The sequence below is a fragment of the Heptranchias perlo genome, chromosome 4 (genome assembly GCF_035084215.1).
Source record: "Heptranchias perlo isolate sHepPer1 chromosome 4, sHepPer1.hap1, whole genome shotgun sequence".
NCBI classification, from domain to species: domain Eukaryota; kingdom Metazoa; phylum Chordata; class Chondrichthyes; order Hexanchiformes; family Hexanchidae; genus Heptranchias; species Heptranchias perlo.
In genome coordinates, this window is record NC_090328.1 from 127,692,615 (window position 1) to 127,711,124 (window position 18,510).

Sequence of the window (18,510 nt, forward strand, 5' to 3'; positions counted from 1 at the left end):
CACACTGCATAGTTGACTCTTAAATGCTCTCAGGACGACTAGGAATGGCCATTAAATTCTGCCTTGCCAGTGTTGGCCACATCTTGAGAACAACTAAAAATAAATTATGTTATGAGTTAACTTTGTTCTGATATTGGGGCATGGCCATTTTGATCCCATAGAAACAATTCAGTGCCTCAAAGAAAAATGCATGAAATTCCTCCAGTGTTGACATATTCAAAAATTAAATGCCTTGGTTATTGTTTTACATTCAGCTGTAAAACACGTTCCATTAGTATTCATTTCTGTTGACATCATGTTTTTTGGTCACCCTTTGTTTTGCTTGAGTTTTCCATGAGTGTTTGAAAAGATCACTGTGATATTTTAATTTGTTAATATCCCTGTGCCGAAGGAACTTAGGCAGAATTTTTTTTCAAAGATGCGATTGGGGAATACTTCAACAGAGGAATAAAATGCCAACAGTTTGCTCTTGTGTTGAGTCCAATCCCGCACTTGACTGTTCATGCTCAGTTCCTCTCAGTGGACAAGCTTCACTGGACTTTGGCCATGCTGTCAGATGCTGTGCTTATATTATAACTTTTAACTACTGCTGGTACCGTTAATGTAATTTCCAAACAGTAATATGCATGTTAAATTCTAGTAATTTTATCAGATCAATCAGTTCACCAGAAATGAAAGTCAGTAAAGTGATGGATAATGAATATTTAAGGAGTTAACTTAGTATTGTGGGATTTTCATAAAGGAAAGCTGTATTTACAGTGAGAGGGCATCCAATAATCATTTCAAGAAAAACAATGATCTGTTGAAAGTAATGGAGAGTGAAGCAAGAAAATGAAAGATATTAAATTGGTCAAAAGCTGGTGTTTTTAGTGGCCACTTAGTTGGTAGCACTCTCATGCACGAGTTAGAAGTTCATTGGTTCAAGCCCCACTCCAAGACATGAGCCCAGAATCTAGGCTGACACATCAGTGCAGTGCTGAGAGGGTGATGTATTATCGAAAGTGCCGTCCTTCGTTAACCCAAGGCCCAGTCTGTCTGTTCAGGTGAACGTAAAAGATCCTATGGCAATATTCAAGGAAGAGCAGGGAGTTCTCTGAGTTCCCTGGCCACCAACCCTCCCTCAAACAGCACCACTTAAAACAGATTAACTGGTCATTCATCTCATTGCTGTTTGTGGCATCTTGATGTGCACGAATTGGCTGCCATGTTTTCCTACAAAACAATAAGAATTACTTCAAAAGTAATTCACTGGTTATGAGGAGCTTTGGGATATCTAGAGGGTATGATAGGGCATTATATAAATGTAACCTTTTTAAAAAAAAAATACATTACTTTGACATCTAATTTATTGATGTAATTCTTTTTTTAAAAAAACGGTGTTTACTTTGTGATTTTTATTTTTATTTTTAAAAAAAATTCCTGTAATTTTGTCATCTGAAACCATTTGACATACTGTAGCTGCAGATCCATCCATGGCTGCTGGCCACCCTCCTCTAGCTCTCCCATTCAGCTTAGCCAAGAGGTATTGGCAGACGTTTTGGGGTGGTGATCACAGCAACGCATGTTTCTGTCCTGAGCCAATGTTCGTACTCTTTCCATTGGAAAGCAGTGAAGAATAGGACCTTTGCCTGATCTTTTTACCTACGAGTATTGAGTCTAGTTATAGCTCCTCTGCTGCTGCCCCTGATGAGATCAGCTAGCTCAGCGCACACTTTTGCATGTTAATAAATGTTAAGAAATTATTCATCGTATGAAGGAACACGAGAAGCACCAAATGATAATACTTTGATAAGATATGAAGTCATTTGGCCAAAATACAACTGTAAAAATCCTTAAAACTGGTGGGAATGATTTTTTACCTCACTAATTCTCTGGTACTTTCCCCCATTGCAAATATTCTAACATAACAACTGTTGGGTAAAATGGTACATGCTAGGGGTTCCCCAGAATCTGATACTCTTGTGTGTTTTTGTAAAAGGGAATGGAAAGTGCAGCTATTAATGGTTTAAAGGAAATGATCTTTTCTCGTGGGAAATGGACCTAAATGAAACTAGTGGGAGTTGATTATTTTTTTTCTGTCTTTCACTAATTTTCTACCCTCTCCTCTTTTCCCCCACCACCTCCTCCCCCCGCCAAAAAAAACATTGACTCCTTGCTATGTTACGATTCCAGGCATTCTCAGGTATACGTCAGATGGCCACTCTTCATGTGTTGGAGCGTAAATATTCACAGGCTAGTCAGCTGTTGGGGGCCATCACCGCTAAATCTGATCGTCAGGTGAGAAAGTCCACAAACGTGCATTTGCAGCAGGTTTTGCTGGATGGTGAGGAGTGGGAACCCTGAGTTATTTTCCCTTCCTGAACATAAGGGTGCTGAGACCAATTGAGCACAGTCTGAGGATTGAACCAAGGACCGTCATGATCTGTGTAGTTCAACTACTCAAGGGGTCATCTAGGGCACATATTCTTTGCTCCGTGAGAAACTCCAAGCCTCTTTGTATTCCAGTAAAGCTGTTCTTATTTTATTTTCTTGTTTCTATTTGTTGCAATAGTTCTGAAATGTACTCTGAGGACCTTTTATTTGCTCACCATTGTATTGTCCTTCTATACCTCTAAATTTTAAAACCTAGGGAATTTCTAATCAGATGGCATTGGTTAATAGCACAATTTGTTTTACTTTCATAATGTTTATATAGTTTTTAGAATGTTCTTTTGTGGCATTGAATGTTTGCAGTTGATTTTAATATTTGCATACTTCAGATATCCCAGTAGTCAGGTCAATCTGTTGTTGCAGAGCAGGTTTTCAGCGAAGGTGTTGGCAAAGCCTGAAAATTTGTTTGCTGATGTCGAATAAGATTTCTCCTATCTTTTCAAAAATATTGGCTTTGTACAAGAAGATATCTCTTTCTAAACAAAAATTGCAGCATATTCTTCATCTTAAAATCCAATTTTATTCCCACCCTTCTTGGGAGCAATAGAGATAGCAAACTGATAACATCACAATAAAGTTACTATCTTTCAAATTTTCACTCTGTTCCTTCTCTTATCATGGTGACATAGAGACAGGAAAGAGGTTCGAAAAGGATCTGAGTCACCTCAACCAATGATTGAATGCATGATGTTATTTTCTGAGCATGAAATGAGGTACTTTACTCTCTTGGTGTTTCCCCTGTTGTGATGTTACCGTGCCAGGTGCCTTCTGTAGATTGATAAAGTCTCCAATATGGCCTCCGCTTATACCACTCTTGGGCCAGCCACGAGGAAGTGCATAACAGTGAACCCAGTAACAAACTTGGTTATCTTCTCTTCCCCACATCTTCCCATAGAGGAGTGTTTCAAGATTAAGCATTGGGTGGGGTGGGGAGGGGGGGAGCCTGCTTGGTGCAAGGGACTGTGTCCATAGATTTGCTGAAAATAGTCAGGTTGTTTTCACCCAATCTAGAACTAGGGGGCGTAGTCGCAGGATAAGGGGTCGGCCAATTAAGACTGAGATGAGGAGGAATTTCTTCACTCAGAGGGTTGTGAATCTTTGGAATTCTCTACCCCAGCGGGCTGTGGATGCTGAGTCGTTGAATATATTCAAGGCTGAGATTGATAGATTTTTGGACTCTAGGGGAATCAAGGGATATGGGGATCGGGCAGGAAAGTGGAGTTGAGGTCGAAGATCAGCCATGATCTGATTGAATGGCGGTGCAGGCTCGAGGGGCCGTGTGGCCTACTGCTGCTCCTATTTTTTATGTTCTTATGATGCTGACAGCAGCTGAGAAGTCACTCAAATGGTCACCTGTGTTACACTATATACTGTTTGTGTGGTTTGGTTTATAAACTGTGTTCTGTAAATGTTTCAAAATGTCACATTGTGATGTAAAGATGATATGCCATTGCGTGGCATTGAGCAGTGCTGTTCGTTTTCTTTCAGTTGTGCAATGTTCAGTGTAGAAGTAGTGAAACAACTTGGCAAATAATTTGGCATCATCAGGATTGCATAATTTTGTGCCAATTCTTCAAAACTACTGTGCTGTTCTGCAAGGAATGACTTTTTATGTTAACATATAAGATGCGGTTAGTAGTTTATAAAAGATAAAAATATCGTTGTTGCCTGAAAAATTTACGTAATTAAATCTTGCAGATGGTCATTTGCCCCATTTAACTCATTATTCCTTAGAAACCTACAATTCCTCCCATCACTGGATCCATCCGCCTTTTGAATGACTCCAGAATTTTTGCCTCCACTATCTTACCATTCTTCCACTATATCAATCATTCTTACTTTAGAAAAGTGCTCCCTGACATCAGTCCTGAACTTGCCATTTACTTGCTTGTATCTAATAATAACCTTGTCTTGCAGTCGTGTTTTAACTTGAAACATTGCTCAGGATTAACCTTTTCTATTCTATTTAGTATCTGTGTAAGGTCCACTCTCATAATGTGCTTATTGCTCGAGGCTACAGAGGGCTTCAAAGGTCTCTGGCTTCATGGTGGTTATAACGGGCAGGCGACAGATGCACTACAACTACCGAACGGCCATTGTGCACTTACACTTAAAACTGGCCCGATATGGTGCAGTATCCACTTCACACAGACGTTAAAGTTTTAGTCATGACTGGACCTGACTGGAGTGAAACTGAGCCAGAACTCACTACCCGCCCCCTCCCTCCCTCCCTCCCTCCCTCCCTCCCCCACCACCAACCCTGCCCGGAGAAAGGAATCTCATGTTATTTGAGTTTGATGCAACGTGGAGTGTAAATCTGGTGCTGGTCAAACCAGGTGTAAGATATGCCTGTGGCACCCTTGGACTTTGTGCGCACCTGTTTGTCCTAACTTACATGTGTAAAGAATGCAAAAGCTGCGGCCTGTGCTGGATTTAAACATTGAAAATGTTACTGCTGGGAGATGATGGTTGTAAGCAGGTATTTGTGGATCTTCATGTTGGTTGTCAGCTGTGGCTCAGTTGGTAGCATTCTTGCCTCTGAGTCAGAAGGTTGTGGGTTCAAGTTCCACTCAAGAGACTTGAGCACAAAGTCTAGCCTGACATTCCAGTGCAGTATTGAGCGAGTGCTGCACTGTCAGAGGTGCTGACATTTTTGGATGAGACATTAAACTGAGGCCCCGTCTGCCCTCTCGGGTGGACGTAAAAGGTCCCATGACACCATTTTGAGGAAGAACAGGGAAATTCTCCCCAGTGTTCTGGCCAATATTTATCCCTCACCCAACATTGCTAAAACAGATTATCTGGTCGTTATTTCATTGTGTTTGTGGGAGCTTGCTGTGCACAAATTGGCTGCCGCGTTTCCCTACATTACAACAGTGACAACACTTCAAAAATACTTCATTGGGTGTAAATCCAATAAGGAATTCAAGAGAAACTTCTTTACTCAGAGAGTGGTGAGAACGTGGAACTCGATACCAAAAGGAAAGGTTGAGCCGATTTGCATAGATGCATTTAAGGGGAAGTTACAGGAGTAGATGAGGGAGAATGGAATGGAAGGATACGTTGATAGACTGAGATGAAGTAAAATGGGAGGAGGCTCGTTTTGGAACGTCCTGAGGTCATGAACGGAGCTATGTAAATACACGACTTTCTTTCTATGAAGAAACATGATCGAGGAAAGCACAGACTGCAGACATTAGAAACTAAAATGCTTAGACTGGGACCAGGGGCTCGATTTTTGGACCCACGAGCTGGCGGTTTCGTGGCGGAGGGGGCTCCGAAAATAGAGGATTCCCGGGGCGGGTCCGGAGCCCGGCTCCAACCCGTCCACTTCCGGGTTCCCCAGTGACGTGCTCACATGCGCGCGCAGCCCCCGCATGTGGGACTCCCACCGGCAATTAAAGCCGGCGGGATGCCACTTAAACTAATTAAGTAGGTACTTCAGGTTGTTTACAGACCTGATTGACCTGATATTTTAGGAGGGGTGGGATTTTCATCTCAACTGAGACTGTTTCCCATACTGGGAGAAATACTCCCATTTGAAATGGATGTGTTGCAGCCATCAGCCTGTGGCAGCTGCAAAGGTCCATTTGACAGGTGGGATGGGGAGACCCTCACTCATTGCAGGAGGCCACTCTGTCACTTTGGACAAAGTTTGGCCTCCATCACCCTCCTCCTAACAATAAAATTCACAAACTTGCACCCTTACCCCGGTGTCCAGACACATGTACCTACCTTGCGGACCCCCTCAAATGTACATCTTCCGGATGGGGGCCGCCGTAGTTGCAGTCATGACCTCCTCGGAGGGCGAACAGCATCACCAGCCTCGCCGGCCACGCCGTCCACCTCTGACACGTGGAGCTCCACAACACAGTGCTGTGACACATCCACCTGCACAGCAGGAGGGAGGGCAACCGCAGAGAGAGATGCATCGCAGAAGGCACTACCCTTGCCACAGGGTCTACAGACCGAGGCTCAGCTTCCTGGACCTCTCTGAGCAGCAGTGCACACGGAGGCTCAGAGTCACTCGACATGTAGTCGTGGACATCTGCAGCCTCCTTCATGCCGAGCTGCTCCCAGCTGGCCCGAGCACCATCTTCTTACCTGTCGCTGTCAAAGTCACCACTGCCCTCAACAACTTCTCCTTCGCATCCTTCCAGGGTGCCACCGGGGACATCGCCGACGTCTCTCAGTCGTCTGCACAAAAGAGCCCTGCAAATACACCTACACCCACTCTGCAGTGACACAATGGGTAGCATCAGTTGTGGGTCTTCATAGTGATCCTCAGGAAAGGGCATTATTGCACAAACCAGACAAGATTCGCAAAGATGTGGCAGTAATGGTGACAATATAATATGTAATGTGAGTTGATCCGAAATTAAATATAAGTAAAAACCATGACAAACCCTCAAACACCCTTGTGCATCCCCTTCATGCTCACGACACGTTTGCCTTACGCTTCCTACTGCACATACGTGATGCATGCCCTGTGGCTGCAGCACAGGTAGTGGCAGGTTGAGTGAGGCTGACCGTGAAAGAGATGCATGAGAGGGTGAGTATGAGATAGAGCCATGAGATTGTATGAGGATTGGGTTGAGTGGTAGTGGCGGGATGAGTACTGGCGAGGTGAGTAAATGCAGGTAAGATGAGGATGAGCTTTGAGTGGGTGTGAGGAGTGATGTGACAGAGTAGTGTTGGCAGTGCAGAAGGAGATGTGGGGTGAGGGCGGTGAGGTGGCAGATGGAGTGTAGGGGAATGAGTAAGTGTACTCACTTCGGCTGACCTACGTAGGTCATTGAAGCCCCTCCTGCACTGTATGCAGGTGCGTGATATGTTGGTGGTGCAGGTGACCTCCTCTGCCACCTTGAGCCAGGCCTTCTTGGTGGCAGAGGCAGGCCACTTCCCGCCCGCCCGCCGGGGGGGGAAGATCTCTGTCCTCCCTCTCCTCCTCACCCCATCCAATAATACCTGGAGTGAGGCATCATTAAACCTGGGAGCAGCTTTCCCCCTGGGCAGCTCCATGCTGTAATTTTTCCTATTTTCTGCAGCATCAGTCAGTGGAGGACTGCCCCTTTAAATAGAGCGCCTCCAGCTGACAGCCTATGCTGTGCCTGCGCAGTTCGCCCGCTGCGCAGCTTTCCAGCACGAAACCCAGAAGCAAAGGCAAGTACCTTCAATCAAGCTGCGATTGCGTGCGGAGCACCCCGATTTCACTGGGCGCGTTACCCGCACGCCCGGTCGACCCCCCGCTGCCAACCCGCCTCCCTCCTAATATCGGGCCCCAGATGTGTGTGACAGGGTACCCAATGAACATGCACACAGTTAACGGGTACTGGTGCAAACAGGCCAGTACAACTGGGTTGTGTGCAGAAGTTGTGCTCTTGCAAAATCTATGACCATTATAATTCATACATGACATTGCTGCATCAAACATCTCCGCTCCAATAGGATGCATAGTGGAGCCCCCTCTCGGTGCGTTGCGTTTGTATGAAAATAAATATCTCACACGGAAAGTCACAGTTTTTTTCTTATAAGATTCAGGGTCGACATAACAACAGCACCTCAGGTCAGCATTACAGTTGCATGCAGTTCATTGGTTGGCAAAAGCAGCCCCGCTCTTGAACAGCAGTGGATTTGAATGCCCAGTACTCCAGGGAGCTTTCCTATCGGTCACTGCCGCTCCCAAGAATGCAGGAAATGTGATTTTTTTTTTAATGCACACACTGTCCTATGAACCGCCAGTGACAGAAATGTTGAATATTTTTCTGATTACTTGATGTTAATTTTATTCACGACTCTCTTAATGTTCCTCAATCTTAAACCAACAGAGGATATTGAGCTTCCTGTTATGGTGTGAATAAAGTGATGAGATTAAATTAAATATAGAATCAGAAAAGCCCCAGAAGAGTTGAAAACCCCCAAAAGAATGAAGATAGGTGACTGAGAGACGGCTATTTGAATAGATAAAAAACCTAGGTAAAATTAATTGGTTAGCTCACAAGGGGAGTTGAATGATTACTTAAAAGGTTGGATGTGTCCATGAGGAGAGTTACATGAATGTCTCTCTTCATTGCTATAGTCAAGGAGGTTGCACAGATTCACAACATTCATATGATCTCAGAATATTTGAACAGATATATGCTTGCTGCAGCAGTCAGTTTATTTTGGTCTCAAACGGAAGTTCCTAGCATGGTTGATTACTCTCACTCAGGCTTGCCCCCCACCCCTCCCAAGCAAGTTTTACATAGAATTGCATAGAATTTTACAGCACAGGATCAGGCCATTGAGCCCAAGAGGTCTATGCATCACACGAGCCTCCTCGTACTTTGCTCCATCTCAGCCTATCAACATATCCTTCCATTCCATTCTCCCTCATCTACTTCTGTAACTTCCCCTTAAATGCATCTATGCAAATAGCCTCAACCTTTCCTTTTGGTATCGAGTTCCACATTCTCACCACTCTCTGAGTAAAGAAGTTTCTCTTGAATTCCTTACTGGATTTATCAGTGACTATCTTATATTGATGGCCCCTAGTTTTGGATTCCCCCACAAGTGGTAACATCTTCTCTACGTCTACCCTATCAAATTCCTTCATAATTTTAAAGACCTCTATTAGATCACCTCTCAGTCTTCTCTTTTCTAGAGAAAAAAGCCCCAGTCTGTTCAGTCTTTCTTGATAGTTATACCCTCTCAGTTCATGTGTCATCCTTGTAAATCTTTGTGCACTTTCTCCAGTGCTTCTATGTCCTTTTTGGAGACCAGAACTGTGCACAGTACTCTTAACTGTCTAACTAAGGTGCTATATAAGCTTAACTTAACTTCTTTGCTTTTGAATTCTATTTCTCTATAAATGAACCCCAGTGCTTTGTTTGTGTTTTATTGCTTTGTTAAGCTGCGTTGCTACTTTTAATGATTTGTGAATCTGTACCCCTAGGTCCCTTTGCTCCTCTATCCCATTTAGACTGCTGTTTTCCGAGGAGTAGGTGGCCTCCTTAATCCTCCTTCAAAATACACCACTTCACACTTATCTATATTGAAATTCATTTGCCATTTTCATGCCCATTCTGCAAGTCAGTTAATGTCTTAACATATTTTGTCGCAGTGTTCCTCAGTATTAACTATATCCCCCAATTTGGTGTCATCCACAAATTTTGTAAATGAACATTGTGGTATTTTTTCTTCCCTCTCTGTCCTTTTGTTCCCTGGTCTGGTCTCCATTACATGCAACCTGCTTCTGCCTCCGCCTTGCTCCATTTCTACCCTAACTCCTTCTAGCTTTTGCTTGGTGTTCACTCCCCCCCTGTGAAGCACCTTGGAATATTTTGCTGTATTAAGTACGATATCCCCGATAGAAGCTGAATTGAAGTCTCGCGATGAAGTTAAGATGCAGGTTTTATTTTAGACTTACCCATAATTTCAGAGAAGAGCTTTCAGCCAATTCTGGTGTCCTTATGCCAAGTGATAACGCGCTACTAAGAGGACGTTTCTCAACAAAATACCTTGCTGCATGTAAGCAGAGGAAATGTTGTGGCTATTTATTAAGTGTGGCAGGGCTGCAGGCAGAGTAATTCTTGCTAATAATCATTTCAACAAAGCACAGGGAGGGAAATGTATACAAAATACAATTTCAAACCTATTTACTTCATTGTAATTTCTCTTTTGTTTAATAAAACCCTTTCCTCCTCATACTGAGAGAACCAGATGCCCACTTCCGTAGTTTGCTGGGGCAGTGCAGTTTGTGGTTTGATTGTTTGGCAGTACAATGGCAGTGAAGTCTTGTTTTCTTCCCCTTCCTCCACAAACGTTTTATTTTCCTCCGCACTCTGCTCAGTTCTACTTCTGACAGCCCAGCCAAGATACGAGTAGGAACAAAATTTGGAGCTGAACCTGGCTTTGGTGCAATACGTCACTGTATTGTCAGAAGACTGTCAATTTTGTAACCAGTTTAGAGAGAGGTTTCAAATATTTTATAATAATTTAATATATAAACATTGGCACAGAAATTGTTTTTGTTTATAGTTTTTTTTTAGCCTGCTAGTATGTATGTCACCATTCACTTCCACTCCCTCCCCAAGTTTCTAATCACTGTTCTGCGAATGGAGCAGGGTTAAGTCAGTGTCACCATATCTTTGTGCCTCGTAGCCACATGAACTAGTAACGTGCAGTCCGTTTTACTCTTAGTTGCTGTAATTCAGCAACAATAAATGCAGTGTACATGTATATCTGAGCCTCCACCATGTCAGCAATTGATTTGGTAAAAGGCACGTTTAATACTCAACAGCATGGTAAAAATTCCATCTACACACCTTGGAGTTCACTATTGCCAATAGATCATTCATTAGATCTTGGATTTGTAAGTGGTAATAACGATGTAAGAAATACACACAATGGTGATGATTTGCAGCAAAATTAATTGACAGACAATTGTGATTTCAAAGCAACATTCTGAGTGTCTAGAGCTTTACAGTTCTGTGGTAGCCAAGGTCAGCATTGCAGCAGTTAAAACCAAGATATAATTAATAGTTGAAGAAAGGGCAATGTTTTGATTTTCATTTGTGCTAAACCTAGATGTTCTTGCTTCTATAGGTATTCCACCAGTGTACTATAACCTTTTTGCTCTGATGAATGAGAGAGACCGGTCTTGGTATGCTCCAAGCCACATCTTCCATGTTGATGAATCAACAGATGAATCCACCATCTATCGACTAAGGTAGGTTGAAATCTTCAACCATTAATGGGAATAGTCAATAAACCACGCAGGCTTCCGTCAGAAAATAGGAGATAAGAACATAAGAAATAGGAGCAGGAGTAGGCTGTCCGGCCCCTCGAGCCTGCTCCGCCATTCAACAAGAACATGGCTGATCTTCTACTTCAACTCCATTTTCCTGCACTATCCCCATATCCCTTGATGCCTTTAATATCTAGAAATCAATGAATTCAATGACTGAGCCTCTACAGCCCTCTGGGGTAGAGATCTTATTTTGAAATCTCTTCCAAGTTTGTCATTGAGCTTTTGAACATGTTTCATGTTACATCAGTGCCCTAACCCTGGAGGAGAACTTGGGGTTATGTAATATAGACTAGATCTAAGAGAATGGGGTCTCTTAAATTTGAAATCTGTTTGCAAAATCCATTATTCAACAACATAAACATACGAACCTACGTCAGTTGGATGGATATACTGTTACAGTGAAGCTTGGGCCTTGCAACTAGAGGATCCCAATCTCAAATCCCAGAGTTTACTGTTGTTCAAGTTTACCACTCTTCATTACACAACTTATTTTGCAAACTACTTACTGGACTGATAGATGGAACACAGCACCACAGTGGAGTGCTCCAGTAGGAACATAGGAACAGGAGTAGGCCATTCAGCCCCTCGTGCCTGCTCCGCCATTTGATAAGATCATGGCTGATCTGTGATCTAACTCCATATACCTGCCTTTGGCCCATATCCCTTAATAGCTTTGGTTGCCAAAAAGCTATCTATCTCAGATTTAAATTTAGCAATTGAGCTAGTATCAATTGCCGTTAAGGACAAGGATTGAAGAATTACAAAAACAAACTACTGGGGCTAGTTCACCCCTATGGAGTTGCATTTCTTTTGACACTTATGGAATGCTATTGTGACCTGCTGTGGAAACACATATGGTCCATAAAATGTTATCCTCCAGATTGAAAGAGCATTAGTTCCCTTTGAGTGTGGCTGTCATTAGGAATGCGAGATTGGTTAATTTACCCTTAAATGTCCTTCATTACAACAGTGACTACGATTCAAGCATATAAATGCAAGCCTTCCTTTCTTTCCTTCCTCTCTCTCTCTCTTTCTTTCTTTCTCTCTCTCTTTCTTTCTCTCTTTCTCTCGTGCTTTCTTTCACGTGTGTCGAGCCAGGACTATACCCGGACTTAGTGATGGGCCACAAGCAAAGCCTATCACTCACAAAGCCGATCACTTGAGCAATGTTTATCAGCCCAGATTCCAGACTCTTTACAAAATCATTGAAATTTAGTCAGTACAAATTTCTTCCTGTATCTCAGCTGTTGTGGATAGATGTGCCTGAAAATGCTTTTCAGTGGAGCCACAAGGACAATATTCTAACAAGCATCTTACTATCACTGACCTCCCTCTCATTCTCTGAAATGCCTCCTTGATTGACTGGGGAAATAGGTGGGTAGAGGACTCATGAGCCTAGATTTCCTGGTCAGTGTTATTTTAACGCTAGATGTAACCCATTTATTTTAATTTAGGCTAAGGTCTGTAAGAGTTATCTACCTCATTTTCTCATATCACTCCTTCTTCAGTTTCTCCCAGATCTAATAACTAACTTTGTTTGCGGTATATTGCTTGGTGGTGAATACACAAGGTGCCCGCAATGTCCTCCTTTGACATCAGACAATAGAAAATAGCACAACGTCAGGCAACTACGTACAGATTAAACTTCCGCCCAGATTTGCTTATAGGTAAAATAACATACAGAAGCAAAAAGGCATGGGCAAAACATGAAAGGCAGTGGGAGGCAGCAGGGGATGAGGTCAATGCCAGGCGTATAGCAACACGAACGTGGATGCAGTGCAGAAAGAAGTTCAATGTTTTGACATGAGTGGTCAAGGTGAGTGAGGTCAACTGTCAAGTGGCGTCTCCGACCAACTGCACCACGAGCCACATCCACTGCTCCACACACTAAACCCCCCAACACCCACATACCAATAAACTCTTCCCATCAGTACGCAACTCTTCCAATCAGATGCTTCCTCTCACCCTTACACATTACCACTGTTGGAAGCCGCCCACCCACAACTCACAGGCCACACGCACTGGTAGCTATTCAACCATGACAGGCACATCACCCAGACACACATAAGAGATAGGAGTAGACCATTTGGTCTTTTGAGCCTGAAACACCCCGCTTTCTTGCAGGAGAAGGTGGCGCATTAAAGGAGGCAGCAAGTGTCAGTGGCATTTAGCCCCTCGAGCCTGTTCCACCATTCAATGAGATCACGGTCGGATGGTGATCTAACTCCATATACCTGCCTTAGCCCCATATCCCTTAATACCCTTAGTTCATAGAAATGTATCAATCTCAGATTTAAAATTCACAAGTGAGCTAGCATCAACTGCCGTCTGCAGAAGAGTGTTCCAAAGTTCTCCCACCCTTTGCGTGTAGAAGCGTTTCCGAACTTCACTCCTGCACGTCCTGACTCTAAATGTTCGGCTATGATCCCTTGTCCTAGTATTCAAGTATAGGAGACCTCTAAAAACAGTTACAAATACATCAGAAGCCAGAAGTAATAATCCAACAACTAACCTGTAAATCCTTCATGGTCCTTTTAAATAGCGCTTGTGGGGGGGTGGGGGGGTGGTCCTCCAGGCACTCCAAGACATGGTTATATGGTCGTGGTTAAAACTGTGCGTTGAGTTGAGCGTTAAGTGCCAAAATGGTGTCTATCACTTTAAATCACTGTTGCACACTGATCAAATGCATTTTCTCCCCACTTTACATGATGCCGGCGTTCGTTATTTGCGCATGCGCTAAACCCTTTACCAAGATGGCGTCCGGCACACGTTATGCTAGGAGCATGCATGCACATCCAAGACGCCATCTTGGATCTCTGGGAGGTCGTTTCGTGCCGAAACAGCAGGCGCTACACGGCCCAATTTAGCGCCCGCTATCTTTCAGGTGAGATGTTAAACTGAGGCCTCGTCTGTCCTCTCAGGTGGGTGTAAAAGATCTCATGACACTATGCAAGGAAGAGCAGAGGAGTTCTCCCAGTGTGCTGGCCAATATTTATCCCTCAACCAACTCCACTAAAACAGATTATCTGGTCATTTATGTCATTGCTGTTTGTGAGACCATCAAAAGCATTTCACTGGCTGTAAAGCATTTTGGAACATCCTGAGGACACAAGAGGTGCTATATAAATGAAAATTTGTTCATTCTTTCTTTATCTCAACTCCTTTCTTGATTGATATTGCTGTCTGATTTGCACAACAATAGTGTCCTGTGTCTTCCATTTTGAAACATGATTTAGAGTAAGCCCTGGCTTTTTAAAATTACATGAAATAAAAGGCAAAAATTCTTTTGTTTGCTGCAGGACCCTGCTCTCTTTGTAAAACATCTCTACAGGGATAGGCCAGCTCTTGACTTAGCATCTTTCAATGACATTGCTAACCTGCCATATGTAAGGAGTCTTACAACACCAGGTTATAGTCCAACAGTTTTATTTGAAATCACAAGCTTTCGGAGGCTAGCTCCTTCGTCAGGTGAGGAAGGAGGAAGCCTCCGAAAGCTTGTGATTTCAAATAAAGCTGTTGGACTATAACCTGGTGTTGTAAGACTCCTTACATTTGTCCACCCCAGTCTATCATCGGCATCTCCACATCATGGCTACTATCAACCTGCCATATGGGAATGAACCTGAGTTTTGTCACACCAAGATTCCAAAAGATATATGGGAATTAACATGCATATATGATTGTACAGCCTGTAGTATACTCATATAGTTATAATGTACCTTTGTGTTCATTTCAGATGTCCATGACTATCAAAGGCGATGTGGTTTATTGGATGAAGAATTGGGAGTAATTTTAACCTATCCCGTCCGACGGGAAACTTGATGGGATCGGGCAGGCCGCCCGTTTTATACCCATTGAACTCGACGGAAAGTAAAATGGGACTGGGTGTAAAACGATCGGCCAATCCGATCCCCTCACCTTTCTGCCAGGATGATTAGGTTAAAACTACCCTCAATGCGTGTACACAGGTGTAATATAAAACCCCCACCACTTCAAATATCCTCGTTTTAAAATAGGCAGACGCTTATATCGGCCAAAAAGCGATAACCATTATCCATTTGTATTAAGGTCTATTTCAAAGTTGCTGGTTATAGTGTCTTAAGTGCTCCGTTTATTTTGGGCAGAAACAGCTGTGCTTACTCACTAGTTTGCATCTCGCAGCCTTGATCGACAACATTCATGTTATATTCTTGTGAATTACACAAATTTTCAGGGTCATGAACAACAGAATGCCTCGAGATGTGTTTTTGTTTATCATTTCTTTTCCTTCTCTATATTTTTAGCCTGAGCTACATGCCTGTCTGTCCCTGTTCCTAGGGCCCTTCAGTGATTATTAACAGTCCTGGCTGGGCACACACCCAGCCAATCCCCAGTACAAGCAGGTTTTGGTTTAATTGAATTTGAAACTTAGGATAATTTGATGATAAAGACCCCACACAGAATGTTACAGGTCACTGAAGTAAGAGACATAACTTCATCCTAGAAACATCAGTGACGGGTAGGAGGCAGTAATGCGCCGGGGGTGCGGTTGATCTTAAGGAGAACAGCCGGGATTTAAACATTCGTTCAGTTCTCCGAGATGTAATTTAACCCTCAACAATGTTTTAAAGAGGGGATTTCAATATGTGGGTAGTGAGACAGTTAAATTGAAAGGCAGTATAACGGGAGAGTGAGTGAAAAGGAACCCGAGATGTTTTCCAGTGGTGCATTGAACCAGTTAAACTCCAGGTTAAAAAAAGTAACATTTTCGACAGTTCTCCGTATTCATTACAAGCCCATTCACACCTTATTAATTGTGTTGTACCCCAGCTCCGCTCCATTTTCTCACCATTTTCTTTGGCAGGATCCAGCTTTACAGAATCCTTAAAATGACAGTCCTGCTCTTCTAATCTCGGTCTTATCCGGGAACGCTCTACCCCGTTGTACCGGCCATCGGGCATAGCGGACAAATCGCATTCGCACGAAAGCGCCCGCTATAAACGGTGGGGACTGTGTTTCATATTTCGGAACCATTCAGCCCCCCTTGTTTAGGCGAGCAATGTTCAGGGATTAGTAAGCAGCACTGTAAATCAAAAGATCCGTCTCTGCTAATGGATGTTGTATGCAGCGAGATTTACTTGCATTAACAGCCTATAGACTAAATCGACTAAGAATTTAATGGAATTACAAAAGTAATCCTTTTTATATTCCCTCCACAGATTCTACTTTCCACACTGGTACAGTCCTGGAAACAAAAGAGCCTATCGTTATGGTGTTACCAAGGGTGCAGAGAGCCCTTTTATTGATGATACTATAATGACCTATCTTTTTGCTCAGGTACAATTTGTTACATGTTTCAGACCAGTAATTTTGACTTCGATAGCATTCGTAACTACAAGAGAAGTGTTGGAAATTAAATTTACCGCAGGAGCCACTGTTGATTTGTCATTTGTATACAGCCTATAAATGTTGCCACTGTATAATTAGATAAGTCTTTGTGTTAAGCCATTAATTTGAGTTGTGCCTCTATATTTGTCCAACTAAGCAATGCTAATAAAGAAGGATTGGCCTAGACAGTGACCTTTGAATAAATTATTAGTTTCATATTACACTGTAGAAATGGAAACTTTATACATCAGTAGAAATCCAACTTACCCTGTCATGGAAATAATGTAGTCTCGATCCTGCCCAGATTGGAAGCTAAATGTAGCTCTGGAGCTACTTCATTTGCAGTGAGTGAAATCTTGCTGTGTACTAATGAGTAACTGTAATTAAGACAAGGGTGTATATTTTCATACTGAAAATAAGACCCGGGGCTCAATTTTAAAACCGAGCCAGGAAGGGGGTGCGGGGGTTAAATTAAGGTTGGGAAACCCATTGGTACAGGTTTCCTGGACATCCTTACGACTTTGACGTAAGGACGTCTTTTATTTTTTTTTGACGATTTCCCGTCCGACTGACCGGCTGATTGACAGGCTGGTCTCAGTCGGACGGGAGACCAGCCAGGGAGAGGATGTCTTCAGGTAAGTCTGCAGGTATGTCTTTGTTTGTATGGATTTGGGGAGGGTGGGGAAGAGCGGGCACGGGGGCATGGGCCAGGAGGCATGGGTGGGCAACGGTTGGCACGGGGTCATGAATCATGGGGGATGGTACGGGTGTCAGTCACGGCGGGGGGGGGGGGGGGGGTGTCGGGACCGGGGGTCCGCGATCTTTGAGGGGTTGGGAGGATCGGAGTTGAGGGGGAGGATCGGGGGGAGGGGGGGGGGGGGGAGAATCGTGTATCGGAGGATCGGTGGTCAGAGGATCGGAGGGAGAGGGGTCCGCCATCGGGGGGAGGGGGTCCGTGATCGTTGGAGAGTCGGTGCAGGTAGGCTTGTTGGGCCTGGGGGAAGCACTCCTGCTCCTCCGGGCCCACAAGCTGTGCCTTTCTAGGCTCGTATCTGTTAGTCTTGGGCCTTCTCGCCTCCTTTCACAGGAGGCACGGGAATCCCAACCCCCCCCCGGGGTTGAAATCAGGAAGTCCAGAAAAATGGAGGCCTGAAGCCTCATTGAAAGGTTTTAAGGCCCGACCCCCCCCCTCCTGGCCCGCCCCTCTTCCCACCCCGGCGAAAACCGGAAATGGGTGGGTTGGGGGGCAGGTCTGAAATGGTGGCAATTTTCAATGCCCAACCCACCCCCAACCCACCCATTTTTCACTGTTAAAATTGAGCCCTCTGTATTTTCACCAGCAAAAAAAAAAGGTGACCCCCCCCCCCCAAATTAACTATAAACCATAGATGTTTACAGCAGAGATTCAGCCCATTGTGTCTGTGCTGTCCCTTTGCTGGAGGAATCCCACTTTCTCGCACTCCTCATAGTTCTATATCTCCCTCGACTTCAAATATTTATCCAATTTGCCCTCCAACTCAACCACTCACTGCTTCAACAACCCTTTGCATAAAGAAAGTTTCCTACCCCCTCTCCTCACTCTCTCATTGACGATACCTCATCACTGACTTCCCAACCAGAGGATATAATCTATCCCTATTCACTCTGTTAAACCCTTCATAAGACAGCATAAATCGTCATTTAGAAAGGCACAGATTAATCAAGGACATTCAGCACGGATTTGTTAAGGGAAGGTCGTGTCTGACTAACTTAATTGAATTTTTTGAGGAGGTAACAAGGAGGGTCGATGAGGGTAACACATTTGATGTAGTGTATACATGGATTTTAGCAAGGCTTTTGACAAGGTCTCACATGGCAGACTGGTCAAAAAAGTAAAAGCCCATGGGATCCAAGGGAAAGTGGCTAGTTGCATCCAAAATTGG

General features: G+C 43.7%; 1 protein-coding gene across 3 annotated transcripts in view; it reads left to right on the forward strand.

The window, feature by feature from the left end:
* The window catches only part of LOC137321274 (tyrosine-protein kinase JAK2-like), a 297,277-nt gene that overhangs the window by 167,608 nt on the left and 111,159 nt on the right, over positions 1–18,510 (forward strand). For all 3 annotated transcript variants that reach the window (XM_067983625.1, XM_067983623.1, XM_067983626.1), the window contains 2 exons: positions 11,017–11,140; positions 16,420–16,537. In XM_067983625.1, the coding sequence (XP_067839726.1) occupies positions 11,017–11,140; positions 16,420–16,537 (242 nt within the window). The remainder of the gene's footprint in view (positions 1–11,016; positions 11,141–16,419; positions 16,538–18,510) is intronic.